General features: G+C 42.2%; 1 protein-coding gene across 1 annotated transcript; it reads left to right on the top strand.

The window, feature by feature from the left end:
* Positions 1 to 5,417: 5,417 nt before the first annotated feature.
* Positions 5,418 to 13,412, top strand: PIGA (phosphatidylinositol glycan anchor biosynthesis class A). The gene is made up of 6 exons (XM_066313901.1): positions 5,418 to 5,467; positions 5,685 to 6,343; positions 6,894 to 7,026; positions 8,089 to 8,221; positions 9,413 to 9,619; positions 11,201 to 13,412. The coding sequence occupies exons 1-6, from the start codon at positions 5,427 to 5,429 to the stop codon at positions 11,462 to 11,464; spliced, it is 1,437 nt and encodes a 478-aa protein (XP_066169998.1). The 5' UTR covers positions 5,418 to 5,426; the 3' UTR covers positions 11,465 to 13,412.
* The last annotated feature ends 194 nt before the right edge of the window (positions 13,413 to 13,606 follow it).

Here is a 13,606-nt window from a genome sequence, read left to right as displayed (position 1 = left end):
GTAAGAGTATCAATTTAAAGAAAGCCTTGTTTCATTTAATGGATTTTAAAGTATAATTAAAATTAATTATTCTTGCTTTACAGTTTAAATTTAGATTCAAACTATCAATATATAGTTAATTATAGTATCAATCTATAGAACTATAGATCTGCTTGTTTTTTACAAGAAACTCAGTTTTCTTTTAATTCAAACTGTAGAATGCAGGCAGGTACTACTCTGTTTGATATAATGACTACAGAGAACAGTGCTAAAAATGTTCTGGAGGATTAGTGAGGAAGCAGCATTAGCAGTAGGAAAAAAAACATACCAGGTAAAGATTCTTCAGCTTTGCACAGAGGGATTTTGCAGCACCACAAGGAGGAATACATTTTAAGTTTCCAATAGCTCCATCTACTGTTGTCACTACACCTTTTTTTCTCCTCCACTAATAAGTCCTCACACAGACTTAACTTTCAGTTAGCATTTTAAAGCTGAAACCCACCCGACAGTTCTGCCACTCCAGTTTGTGCCAACTCATAGAATCATACAAAGTAGAACTCTATGACATAAATTGCCAGGAGTTTTTAAGAGTTTGTCAAGTACAGTTTTAAAGATACAAACACAAGGTCTCTAGGACAGGCCTTGTCTTCTGGCACAGCTGATATATCAGTGTGGGGAAAAAAACCCAAACAAAACAAAACAAAAAAGTAGAAACAAGTCTAGTGTGGTCAGCATGCTGTGGCTTCATAACTGACACAAGATCTGTGTGTTACTCTACATAATTTGATCCAAATCAGACAAAGGCAGAACTGTATTTCTATCAAAGTAGTCAGATGGCTTGTTAGAGAATTGATACTAGTGGTATGCTAGTGGTATGCTAGCAGGACAGATATCTCTTGGGTCTGCCAGTAGAAAAACAACTTCTGACAGACTCAAAATGTCAGGATAAGCACAGACACTGCTTTGCAGCATGTGCTCAGGAATCTTTTTCTGCCCTATTTGATGAGTACTTAGGCTGGACCACTGCCTTGGCTGGGAAGGTAGAAGACAGCCACCATCCAGGCTTTGCTTGGCATGACTGCTCCTGCTAGGGACCAGGGAGGACCAGAGAGCAAGTGTTCAGGTACTGGAATGGATCCTGCATGGCAGTGGTGGAGTAAAAGAGAATTCATCTCAGTAACAGCCAATGCAGCTGTCCTGTCCTGTGCCCTGCTAAGAGATGTAACCTGTCTCTAAGCCCAGAGGACTGGAAGCTACTCCTGGTACATATCCTTTGACCGCTCCCAAGCCCTCATGCTCTTATTCACCCTCACTGACCTGATTTGACAGGAAGGGAATGCTCTGGGCTCTGGGGTGGAAGAGCATTTTAATATGCAGAGGATGACCAAGTGATTGAGACCTCGGGGCATGCATGAGAGGCACACATTACACACATGTGAGAGCTAACACACACAGCCTTCAGCCTTGCCAATCAACTTCTCCCTTCTGTTAGCAAATTCACATCCAAGAGATGAATTCCAAACTGCTTGGAAGGGAGAAGCGTCTGTAAAATGGAAAACCAACTAATTTTTTGGCATCTAAGATAGAAATTTGGCTTCAAGAAAAGAAGCCCTTTCTCCAGGTTGCATTTAATGGTAATTTCCTTCACAGACAGCACTGTGGTTTGTTAAGCCTTCAACTTGAAACCTGTATTTTAAAAGTACATTAATATGTAATTTCAGCTAGCTTCTGTGGGATTCCATGAATAGGAAAACCCAGGTGCTTGAATGAGAAAACCATGATTTTTTCCTGGCTTCTTTATGGGAGGTATTCCAGCCAGGTAATGAGATTGGCTGTATGCAGTAGAAAGCAAGCAACCTCAACCTTCCTAAGGTATTACAGAAATATATTGGATCCTGTTACTATTTCCTAGCAGCAAAAAACAACTGCTGAGGTAGACTGTTGGACACTCACTTCCTCTATGCAGGAATCTTAGAAGTGACAGACTCTCCAGCCTAACCCTGTAAAAGTAAACTAAATGGAAGGACAAACTAAATGGAAGAACAACTCCAAATACTGTTTTCCTCTTTGTTTTGGAGCCTGTTTAATTCCAGCAGGACCAAAAACTGCAAACACTGTCATTTTCTGAACAGGGTGTTGGGCTGTCTCTGGCTGTCCTGCTTGGTTTCACTAATCAGTCTCAGTTTATGATACACCTATAGGCCACAATTCTCCATTCAGCAGTACTATTTTTCACTGATTTACTTCAATTGTGGCTTCCAACAGTTTCTTCTTTCCTGAATCATGAAAAGAAAAATGTCCTTCACTTCAAGCCAGTTGTGCAGTCTCACACCACTATTCCATGTCACAAGATTTCTTTTCCAGAAGCATTATGGCTCCCTTGTCATGGCATCGGGCTCTAGAGCAGCACTGCCTCACAGCTCTTTTGGGAAGTACTTTGTGAATAACTGAGAGCTTGTTTTTGTCAATTACTATTGTTTTTACTACTAAATGTGCATGCTTTAGGCTTATTGAGTGTAAATATACACATTAATTTAGTACACTGGCTTATAACACACAGCAAAGCCACTTCACCAAATAGTGATACTGTTTGCTCCATACAGACATGGAATAAGAGCAATGTCATCCAACAGGCTGGGAGGTAGAGTGGCAAATTCAGCCTGAGAGGAGGCTGAGTGGGAGCTGAAAGCACAGAGTGCTTGGCAGAAAGTTTTCCTATATTTTTGTGAACACTGAAGAGGTCTCCTTGAGACACGATGGCGTCTGCTACCTGAACAAAGACACAGGAGTCTCTTTGAGTGTCCTTCATCTTCTCTCTCCATTAACTCAATTTATGAGATGTTTTAGAGAGCTTTCAAGGACCAGGCTTGGAAGTGGCAATTACTCTGCTGTCACAGGTTTTACATCTTTACTCTCTACTCTATTTATCCTACTCTCTCACTCTGACCTTGTATGTGCTCTAAGTGAGGGAGTGAATATACTGAGTGTAGGATTTAGAAAGTAAGAAAATTTGATTCTTTCTTCAGGTGTTGATCCCTTCACCTCAGATCAGGGCAGGACAGACTCTGGATATGACCAGGATCTGTGACAATTTTATGAATACACAACACCACAGCCAGTGAAAAGTGAATGTTACCCCATCCTTCTGAACCACCTGTGGAGACAAAATTTAGCAGCACCTTTTTCAGCTTGGCAGTGGCAAAGATTCCTTTTCTTTCCATTAAGGTTTTTCCTAGGCTCCTTGGTAGACAAATTTTTCAAGTTCCCTTGAATATGACAACAGGAGAAGGCTGCTGATACAGGGGGATTTACTGGACCACTGACAGGAATGTCACTAAGCTCAACTAGACCGATTTAATGAAGAACACAGATATCAGACCACCAAGGCCAACATGCCAGGCCAAAGGCATGGAGGTTGGCCACCATCCCTGATCTCCTTCAGAAAGACATCCAGAGCCTATGACCAACTGCCAGGAAAGTAAAGAAAGGGGCTGCTATGTCATATACCAGTTATGATTTCTCTTCAGATTTTTTAAGTTTGCATACCAAGAATGACAGCCTCTCTAGAGACCACACATGAAGAACTCGTCTAAGAAAAAATATTACAAATAGTTAAAACTATAAGCATTGTTTTCCTGACAGCTAAAATGGAGTGACTTGACATCTTGATTCTTCAGGGCAGTGTGACAGCAAGGGATGTCACCACCACCATTTACCAGAGCTCACATGGGGTGCTGCAGTGGAGAACCCCCAAGTGCATTCCTTCTTCTCCTGGCACTACTTTGGTGGCTCTTTCCTAGATGCACTTGAAGGCCACAGCTTTACACCCAGGCTAGTTTCTTCCGAGAACTAGGGTCCCTACAAACTTCTGCTTCTCAAACTCTTTCTTTCACACCCTGCTGTTGCTGGTGAGAAGCTTCCTCTCTTCTGGCTGTGCATTCAGCTTCTCATCCTGAAATTCAGGTTCTTGACATGCCAGAGAAGCACCTGATGATGAAATCAGATTTGCCAGTGCTGGTCCCACCTTTCTGAACACAAGAGAAAAATCCAATCAGTGAGCAATGCTTTTCTTACTCCACACAGTAGAGTTTTTTACATCTTTTAGTCCCCAGAATTAAGTGCCTGATTTCCTCCTTAGTCATTCCCGGGATCAGTGCCTCCAAACCGTGTCTGTCCAGGCTTCAGTCTACCAGGAATCCAGCCAGCACTCCAGCCTAGGTCAGCTTGTACTGTCACTCACAACAAGCACATTTGCATAGGAGTCATGACAGACTCAAATCTGACAAAATTCATATCAGAAATCTTGGCAAGAAGAAGGAGCTGCCAAATATAATTTAAGGAACATACAGGAAAGGCATGAAAACCCTTTTAGGCTGCCAGCAGCAGTCAGGACAGTGTTGGAGCTGCAAAAAAGGCTGATGGTAAGGCTCCTTGAGAAGACCAGGAATACATAGCCAAGTGATGCCAACCCAGCTCCTTTCCCAGTGGACTGTCTATAAAAAACATGTTTTTAAAATTTATTTTCATTTAGAGACAGCAAACTTCCAGCACTATTAACTGAGCCAAACACACCAGAAGAGCTTCTCCACTGGGGGCAGAGCAAAGCATCACCCGCCCCCCACCAAAAAACAAAACCAAAACCAAACCAAACCAAAACAACAAAAACCAACCAACCAAACAAACAAACAAAAACCCCCCAAACAAACAAACAAAAAAGAAACTCCCCCCCAAAAAAACCCAGAAAGAATTTTGAGGCAATCCCATATACGGCAATACCTATACGGCATTTAGGTCATAACTAACCTACTACACTTCTGTGACAAGCGTAAATCCGTACTACACTTTTTTGGCAACAACCGTCCGGGACCAGCTTCCCAGTAGAGCAAGGACATCGCTGCTCCATTAGCGCGGTGCCCCCGGTGCCTGATGCCGGGAGCGGAGAGCGAGAGGGCAGGTCCGGAGTGAGGAACTGGAGTGGGGCGGGACCTGGGGATAGGGAGCCAGGAGCGGGACGGGATCTGGGGATGAGGAGCTGGGCCGGGAGCGGGGCGGGATCCCGGGATGGGGAGCTGGGGCGGGATGCCGGGATGAGGAGGCGGGAGCGGGGCGGGATCCCGGGATGGGGAGGCGGGAGCGGGGCGGGATCCCGGGATGGGGAGGCGGGAGTGGGGCGGGATCCCGGGATGGGGAGGCGGGAGAGGGGCGGGAGAGGGGCGGGATCCCGGGATGGGGAGGCGGGAGTGGGGCGGGATCCCGGGATGGGGAGGCGGGAGAGGGGCGGGAGCGGGGCGGGATCCCGGGGGCGGGGCAGGGGCGGGGCCGCAGCCCGGCTCCGTCCGGCTCAGCGATTGGCGCTCGCTTTCCCGCGTGACTCAGCGCCGGTCGGTGATTGGTCGCGGCAGCGCCCCTCGCGGGCGTGGCCGGCGCGGTGACCGGGAAATGGGGCTATGGCGCCGGGCAGCGCGCAGGGAGCGCCGGCCGCCGGCAGGTACGTGCACGGTCCCCCGCCCTCACCGCCCCTCGCTCCCCCGGGGCGGCCGCCGCGCTGGCCGGACTCTTCAGGGCCGCGGCAGCGCCCCGCCCCGCGTGCGGCCTGCGCGGGGCGCGTGGTGGGCCCGGCGGTGCTGCCGACAGTGAGGGGGCCGGGGGTCGTCGCGGGCGGCCGCCGGCGAGTGATGGCGCCTTGTGGTTCCTTCTCTCGGCAGGAGCGGGCCCGGCATGGAGGGCGGAGGCCCGGCGGCCCACAGCGTGTGCATGGTGTCGGACTTCTTCTACCCCAACATGGGCGGCGTGGAGAGCCACGTGTACCAGCTGTCACAGTGCCTCATCGAGCGCGGCCACAAGGTCCTGGTTGTCACCCACGCCTACGGGCACCGCAAGGGCGTCCGCTACCTCACTAGCGGGCTGAAAGTCTACTACCTGCCCCTGAAGGTGATGTACAATCAGTCCACGGCCACGACGCTCTTCCACAGCCTGCCCTTGCTCAGGTACATCTTCGTGCGGGAGCGGGTGACCATCGTGCACGCCCACAGCTCCTTCTCCGCCATGGCCCACGACGCCCTGTTCCACGCCAAGACCATGGGGCTGCGGACCGTGTTCACTGACCACTCCCTCTTTGGGTTCGCCGATGTCAGCTCGGTGCTGACCAACAAGCTGCTGACGGTGTCCCTGTGTGACACCAACCACATCATCTGCGTCTCCTACACGAGTAAGGAGAACACGGTGCTGCGAGCAGCCTTGGACCCTCGCATAGTCTCTGTCATCCCCAACGCTGTCGATCCCACCGACTTCACTCCTGACCCCTCCAGGAGGGATGACAGTACAATAACAATTGTTGTTGTCAGCAGACTTGTTTACAGAAAAGGTAATGGGGGATCAAATGTAACCCTGTTTTGGTTATTTTCTTTCTTTGGAAAGCTCTTGGTCAGGTATCACTTAGGCCGTATCTGTGCTATGGATGGAATTTTCATTGGGAGTGGTGAGGTGGCTGTTCCAAGCTTTTGTGTTTGTGTGCTCAAGAAGAATAAATGTACATTTCTTTTTGTATGTGTTGGGTTCAGAGGTGTGTTTGCATTGTAATGCTGAAGAAAACTGTAGTTTGTATAATGGAAGGTTTTGCTCATATTGGACCTAAGATTTAGGGCCTAATCTATATTTTCTGTTAGAAATGTTTGAATTGTTTTTTTATTTAATCAAGTGACAGCAACTCAAGTGCTTTTTTTTTTCCTTTTTTGTCCCATAAGAGGTCACAAGTTGTGTTGTTTTTCGTATTTTTGTGTACAGCAGTTTAACTGTCTTCAGAAGACTTTTTTTCCACTTTTCTGCTCCGGAATGTAGTTCTAGATGTGGGCTACACTGTGAGAAATTCTGAAATCAAATGCAGTAATGGTTTGCCGTAAACTTTCTACTCTTAGGTATTGATTTGCTCAGTGGAATAATTCCTGAGCTCTGTCAGAAGTACCCGGAGTTACATTTCTTAGTTGGAGGAGAAGGACCGAAACGGATCGTACTGGAAGAAGTCCGGGAAAGGTACCAGCTACATGACAGGTTTGTTCTGTGCATGTCTATGACCCTTCAAGGTACTTCAGGGCTGGGGACCTGCCTGTATCCCTCCCCCAGATAAATCCCAACACTTCAGGCTGGAGGCCTAAAGGCAAGGCAGATAAACCAGACGCTGAAGACTTGGAGAGCTGTACTATGGTCTAGCAAGTTAATTCATATTTCTGTGAATAGGCCCTGAATGAGCCTTCACTGAAGTCACAGAAAGCTGATTTAGATATAAATTTATCTCTGCAACCATGAGGCTTGGATCTCATATGGCATCAGGTGTTAACAGCTCATCTGTGCCATTGCATGTGATGATGACTGCTAGTAATTTATTATTTCAGTATGAAACACTTAAATATAGTGCTTGTGTTCTTGAGGTACTACAGACATGTTCCCTGGTGTTACCATGTTACCAGAATGTTGCCGTGATACATATGCAGTTATGTATTTCTCTGGGGTTTTCTTGATCAAGAACAATTTCATGTTCTCATTTGTTCATTTTCTTTTCTAGGTTTTTTTTTGTTGTTGTTGTTGTTGTTGCCTGCTTTGTACTTTAGTCAGTGATTCTCCCAGTTAAAATTGTCAGTATCATCCTCATTTTACCCTTTATTGTTTTCCAATATCTCTTCAAGATAATAGGTCCTGATCATTGTATCTTAAAAACTATCCCTTGCCAGACTCAGATTGGTCAGTCCTCACACTGAAAATTCAGATAATGCACGTGACAAATCTTAATTATTAACTGAATGAAGCCATTTTTTCTTGTAGAACTAGAAGGCTCAGTAGCAATGTTCTGGTGGCAAATGTCATTAAAATGGGAACTTCTTCCACCAGCTTTACTTTCAGCAGTTCCTTTAGTGTGACAGTAAAAAAGCAGAATCTTCTGTTTCTCTATGGCTAGAAAAAATTAAAGAAAACTAAGCAATGGTGCCCATCTTTGTTCTCTCACTATATAAGTGTGAACCATTGGTACCTTTTTCAGAATATATGCAATATTGTACAGCATTATTATGGTCCAAATCTAGTGTTTATCTCTGGTTTTTTTTTCCCTCTTGTATGCAGGGTGCGTCTTCTAGGAGGCTTGGAACACCAGGATGTTAGAAATGTCCTGGTCCAGGGGCACATTTTTCTCAACACCTCCCTCACTGAGGCCTTTTGTATGGCTATTGTGGAGGCAGCAAGCTGTGGCTTACAGGTAAAAAAAAATTAAAAATCTCAGTATCTAGAAAGCATGTATGCATTTTACACAAATTTCACAATGAAATAATATGTGCTTATAATGTTTGGTTTCATCTGAGGCTCTGTCTTGACAGAGGTGAGCAAATATTATCCCCATTTACAGATCACCTGGAAGCTGAGACAGAAGGGTTAACTAAAACTGCTTAAGCTCCAGGAAGAATTTTGTGCAAAATTGGGAATAACATGTAGATCTGCTCTCAGTTCTCTGAACTAGCCAGACTGCCTCTCCAAAATACTATTTTGTATGTACTCCTTTACAGAGTCTATGGGTAGTTGATTTTCACAAAGGTTTACTTTGACAGTACTTTGAAAGCAGAAAAATTGTTTTACTGTGTAGGAATTCAAGATAAGTTGGAGAGAGAGAAAACAGTAAAAGCCCTTTGTAACTAATTTGCAGCTCAGATTGACAACTCAAAAAGAAGGTGAGTCAATAGCCATAAAGAATTAAGAGTTTCACATTAAGATATAAAGAAACCTTACTAAAAGGGCTGGCTGATAAGAGTGACTAGTTTAAAGTATAGAAAATGTGTGTGACTTGAGTTTTTTCTTTACTTCAGTGTCCTTTGACAGCAGTTACTACCTAGTTGTAGTTATTCTCTTGCCATCTCTTTCCTTCTCTAGACATGAGGAAGTTCTGCAGAGTCTAATTGCCCAATGTTTAGAGGTGATTGCACAATGTGAATCTTTGTAACTTCCGATTTCCCTTTAAAAATTATAATTCAGATTAATATAAATGAAGTTTTGCAAGTGTTCAGTAACCTAGGAAACTGAAGTTTTGAGTATGTGGTAAAATTATGCTCTGTAAATAGAGATAACAGGTTTTTTTGAGATACTGTGGAGGAAATGTCCAAAATCTGATTACACAGGTTTAGTTGAGTACTGTGGCAAACAGCTTCAGGATAGGTGTCTCATAACTACTCATTAGGCCAAGTCTTCTGTTTTATCATGGCACCGAAGAATCATTATGGACAATGTTGAAGGGTCATCTGCTATGCTCTATATTCTGGGGTTTACACCTTTAGTTCACATACAGGTCAAGTTCCCAAACCATATTTTCCTATCCTGTTAAATAGCTGTAAGAGCATTGTCATCACACGATTTCGTTTTTTATGTTGTATATGTGCTGTTTCTTTTGTTTGTTTCAAAGGTGGTGAGTACAAAAGTTGGTGGGATTCCAGAGGTACTTCCAGAAAATCTCATCATTTTGTGTGAGCCCTCTGTGAAATCTTTGTGTGATGGACTAGAAAAAGCAATTGCTCAGCTCAGATCAGGAACTCTGCCATCTCCAGAAACTGTTCATAATGAAGTAAAGACCTTTTATACGTGGAGGAATGTAGCAGAGAGAACTGAGAAAGTATGTATAATGACTTCTTTTTAATTCTCTGGATGTACATTTCTGAAACAATTCTTGCTTTGAAACATTACTAGGCACATTCACTGTGTAATTTTTCAGCATGTTTCCTGTCAAACGTTTATGTTTTTAAAAGGTTCAGGTTTTTCCCCCCCAAATGCATTCCTGGATAGGTGATTTTTTTAAATTTGTATTTTCTGATGTGCCTTAATTGCTGGTAAATATTTTGAAGAAAAGCCTAGATCTTTTAGTTAGATTTCTACTCATTCATTTACTCAAGTCTTCACATAAATAACTTTTCAGCATAACTGGAAAACATGCTGCATTAGATGTTTGACAAGGTAAGGACAGTTCATGACAAAGCTTTGCCATGTGCTAACAAGAAGTTTAAAATTATGAGAGGTAGTTCAATGCTGGAAGGCTGAACACAGCTGAGTTTACATAAGCTGTGGTTATAATGAAAATTCATTTTGATAGCTTTGGAATCATATTTCAGAACTAGAACTGCACTTCCATATAAAAACTGTGCCATTAGTGAAGAATGTTGGCTGCAGTGATGTTACAAACACCTGTGGAGATGTGTCACTTCTGACTTCACCTCCTGTGCCTTAGGAAGGAGAGGGTAGCTGAACCCCTTAGATTGTACTGCACTCAACTATGTATCTCTCATAAGCCTCCTCGAAGTGCATGTACAACCAGTTTATTTTGTTATTTTCAAGTGGCATCAGTATCATTCATTTCATGATTTTGTGACTGCAAGCAACATTGGAATTGCAAAGTTTTTTACAGACGTTAGCCTAGATTTGAGTTTGCTTTATATAGCCTGTTCTTAAAAAAACCCACCAGTACTTCATGAAGGAAAATGGTCATAGAATTGGTAGAAGTATGCATAGATCTTAAATTGTACAGAAGACAATTGTTAGCAAATTGTTAAGTTACCTGTAGAATGTAGTCTGTAACATTCTTAAGGAAAAAAACCTGAGTCCTTCAAGCCTTTTGGGGGTGGTTTGTAGTTGGCTGTGGTTGACACATTTAATGAGTCACCAGTAGCATGTATTTACTTTGTGCAGTAATTGAACTAGTGTTTATTTATACAAAAATCAGGAGCCTGTTATGATTTGCTTCATTGTTCAAATACAGAGATTTGGAATAGTGCCAAATTCACATATGAGTTCATCCATCTTTGTGTTTAAAATCTAGTAATTGCATGTTCAGGCTCTTCCTATGATTGATGTGAATATGAGATTAGAACCCATTCGATTAATTAAAACCCCCAGCACTTTCTGTATAATATTACATGAGAGACAAATTATGCAGCCTTCCTAGTTAATGAAATACTTTTGAAGTGTGTAAAAGAAGAGAACGTTTCATATTTTTCCTTAAATAAATGAATGAAATAGCTAGAACCAGACTCATAAATCAGAACTTAGGATCTGCAAAGGTTTTTTGGGGGTAATATTTTGTCCCATCTGGTAGTTAAGAATAGATCATTTATTTTGGGCAGTGACAGCAAAGTGCTGCCCGATTTTTGAGGTAGAAGCAACATGTTTTTAAGGTGTTACTTTCTGTCTCCTCTCTGTTTAGGTGTATGACAGAGTTGCAGATGAAGTGGTTTTGCCAATGAAGGAGCGACTTGACAGACTAATGACTCACTGTGGCCCAGTGACTGGGTGTATTTTTGCGTTTTTTGCTGTTCTGAACTTCCTTCTCTTGACGTTTCTGAGGTGGATGACTCCAGATTCCATTATCGATGTTGCAATAGATGCTACAGGACCTAAGGGTGCATGGACTAAACAGTATTTTTTTGGGAAAAATAGAAGAGTTAAAGAAGAACTTCCAAACTCCTAAATTGCTCAAGTGGAGAGGGAAGAATGTGTCAGTCACTAAAGGTTTTAATGCTTGCTGACAGAGACATTACTCTTTAAACTCTTAAGTTTCTTTCTGAAGTTCTTGGAAAGAAACTTTAGTTCAATGTGCTACCTCAATTTAGGGTGATGTTCTTAGTTCAGTTTTGGATTCATCCAAATTTATAGGCATCTCTTTTGCACTGAAAGCTGGGAGGAGAACGTGGGTTTTTACATGTATCAGAAGCCTTGGAAACAAAAATATAAGATTTTTCTTGATAACTTGAGCATAGCAGAAAGGGACTTAAAGTGTTTGGGAAAGCAAAACACAAAAATTATTACCTTACTGTAGTTCTTGCTAATCCCTGATATTTACTGTGATTTTTATTTTAAGGCCTCTTTCAAAATAACTAAAAACAAAATACACCTTTTTGTCCTAAGATGAAAATGGCACTTAAAATTAGTCATAAAGTAGATTGCCATGTAAATTTCAGAGACATAGTTCTAGCAGTAGTGTCCCAGTGACAGTGTTTTGCCTGAGTAGCATTATTATTATTTTGAAGTTTTTCTCTTGTCAGAGTTGCTCATCCTGTTACTAAATCAAAATTCCATATGATTTTCTGATCTTTTCAGAGGTGCTAAATTTGTCCTGTTCTCTTACATGTATGAAAGTGATGTTAAAGCTTGTAGTGATTTGGGGTTTTGTTTTTGTTTTTCGGTACATAGGCGAAGAAGTAGTATTATTTAGAGACAATACAGCCTTCAGAAACATCTCAGGCCTGAAAACTTCCAGCAGACTGTGCCAAAGTGGGAACACTTTGTGAGAGAGCAAAAACTGTGAAGGGCTTAACAAGCACACTCATGCTTGCTTGCTCTCTCCCACTTCTGACCCACCCATCCCTTTTCCTCCCCACTTCTCTTTCTCCTTCCCCTTACTTATGACCAAAGTGGCATTTCAGTCCATCTGGGGAGGGACAGCATTCAGGGTGAACAATTTCACCTCATCCACATCAGAGGCCCTGGCTGGCAGGTTTTGCACGTGAAATCTTGGGAAGGTATCCCTTCAGTGGGAATAACCAATGGCTGTGCTTTTCATAGAGAGAAAGGAGTATCTATGAGGGGTTTTGAGTGTTGTGTGCGTGGGGCAAGAGGCAGCACAGCATTGTGTGAGAAAAGGCATTTGTTTCATTTGTGTCAACCACCTATAAAATTGCCCCTTGTTTGATGCACTGGGTTAATTTCTTTTTCAAGCATCACTAATGATGGTAAGCCTATTGTTTTATGACTCTGGAGTATTGTGTGCTGTTGGACACTGTATTAATATTAAAACTGTGCAATATGAAAATACTGTTTCCAAACCCTTGAAGAGTAGTATTTAACACACTACTTCTGCCAAATTCATGTTGTGGGTAGAGGTGTAATTATACAAGCATTTTGCAATTCCATGGAACATATTTTCATGAAACACAAAGATAATGTAAATAATTGCCATATAAAAAGTCTATTTTCTTTTACTAGAATTTTTAGCCTTTGATATGTAACATTCAGCGTGTGATATTACAATTCGAGTTTTTCAAACTCTGCATTAAAAGTGGAACTAATCTAAAATGGTGCCACAATATTTAAGGATAAATGGGTAATTAAGCTAATATTTTACTTTTCTAAGTTATTCTTTTTTACACATTATTCAAGCATTCAAATTTCTAACAACCTTTTGAAAATACTGATTGTCACTCCAGGGAAATGTTATATATACATGTGTGTGTGTATTTTTAGTAATATTTTGTTTGTTCTCTTTTATTTCTGTTTAGTTTCCTGCAATGTCTACAAACACAAATCAAAAGGATTGTGTGTATCTATTCAAAATACTTTTTTTCTTTTGTGGAACATTGTGTACTTATGAATAACATAATAAAACCTTGTTATAGTCTTGTTTACAAGACCACTGTAAAGTTTATCTACAGGTTTATTTACCTTTCCATAAGAAATGGATTTCATTAATATGTGGGAACATATAATTAGAAAATGCAGAACTACAAAGCATAATGCTGCTTTTGACCACTGGTTGTTGGAGTTCTTAGGAGAATGCTTTTTAATGATCATCTTTTTGTACAAGCTGCCATACAAACTTAACCCATAGCTGGTT

The sequence above is a fragment of the Sylvia atricapilla genome, chromosome 2, assembly GCF_009819655.1.
Source record: "Sylvia atricapilla isolate bSylAtr1 chromosome 2, bSylAtr1.pri, whole genome shotgun sequence".
In the NCBI taxonomy this organism is placed as follows: Eukaryota; Metazoa; Chordata; class Aves; order Passeriformes; family Sylviidae; genus Sylvia; species Sylvia atricapilla.
Note: the sequence above shows the minus strand (reverse complement) of the source record. Positions and strands in the feature narration are given on the sequence as shown.

What these genes read in the sequence shown, in the direction of transcription:
- PIGA (XM_066313901.1), top strand. Translation starts at nt 5,427, where the DNA reads ATGGCGCCGGGCAGCGCGCAGGGAGCGCCGGCCGCCGGCAG. An exon ending in CAGACTTGTTTACAGAAAAG is followed by an intron (nt 6,344 to 6,893) that starts GTAATGGGGGAT and finishes TTCTACTCTTAG; the next exon opens with GTATTGATTTGCTCAGTGGA. An exon ending in TAGCAGAGAGAACTGAGAAA is followed by an intron (nt 9,620 to 11,200) that starts GTATGTATAATG and finishes CTCTCTGTTTAG; the next exon opens with GTGTATGACAGAGTTGCAGA.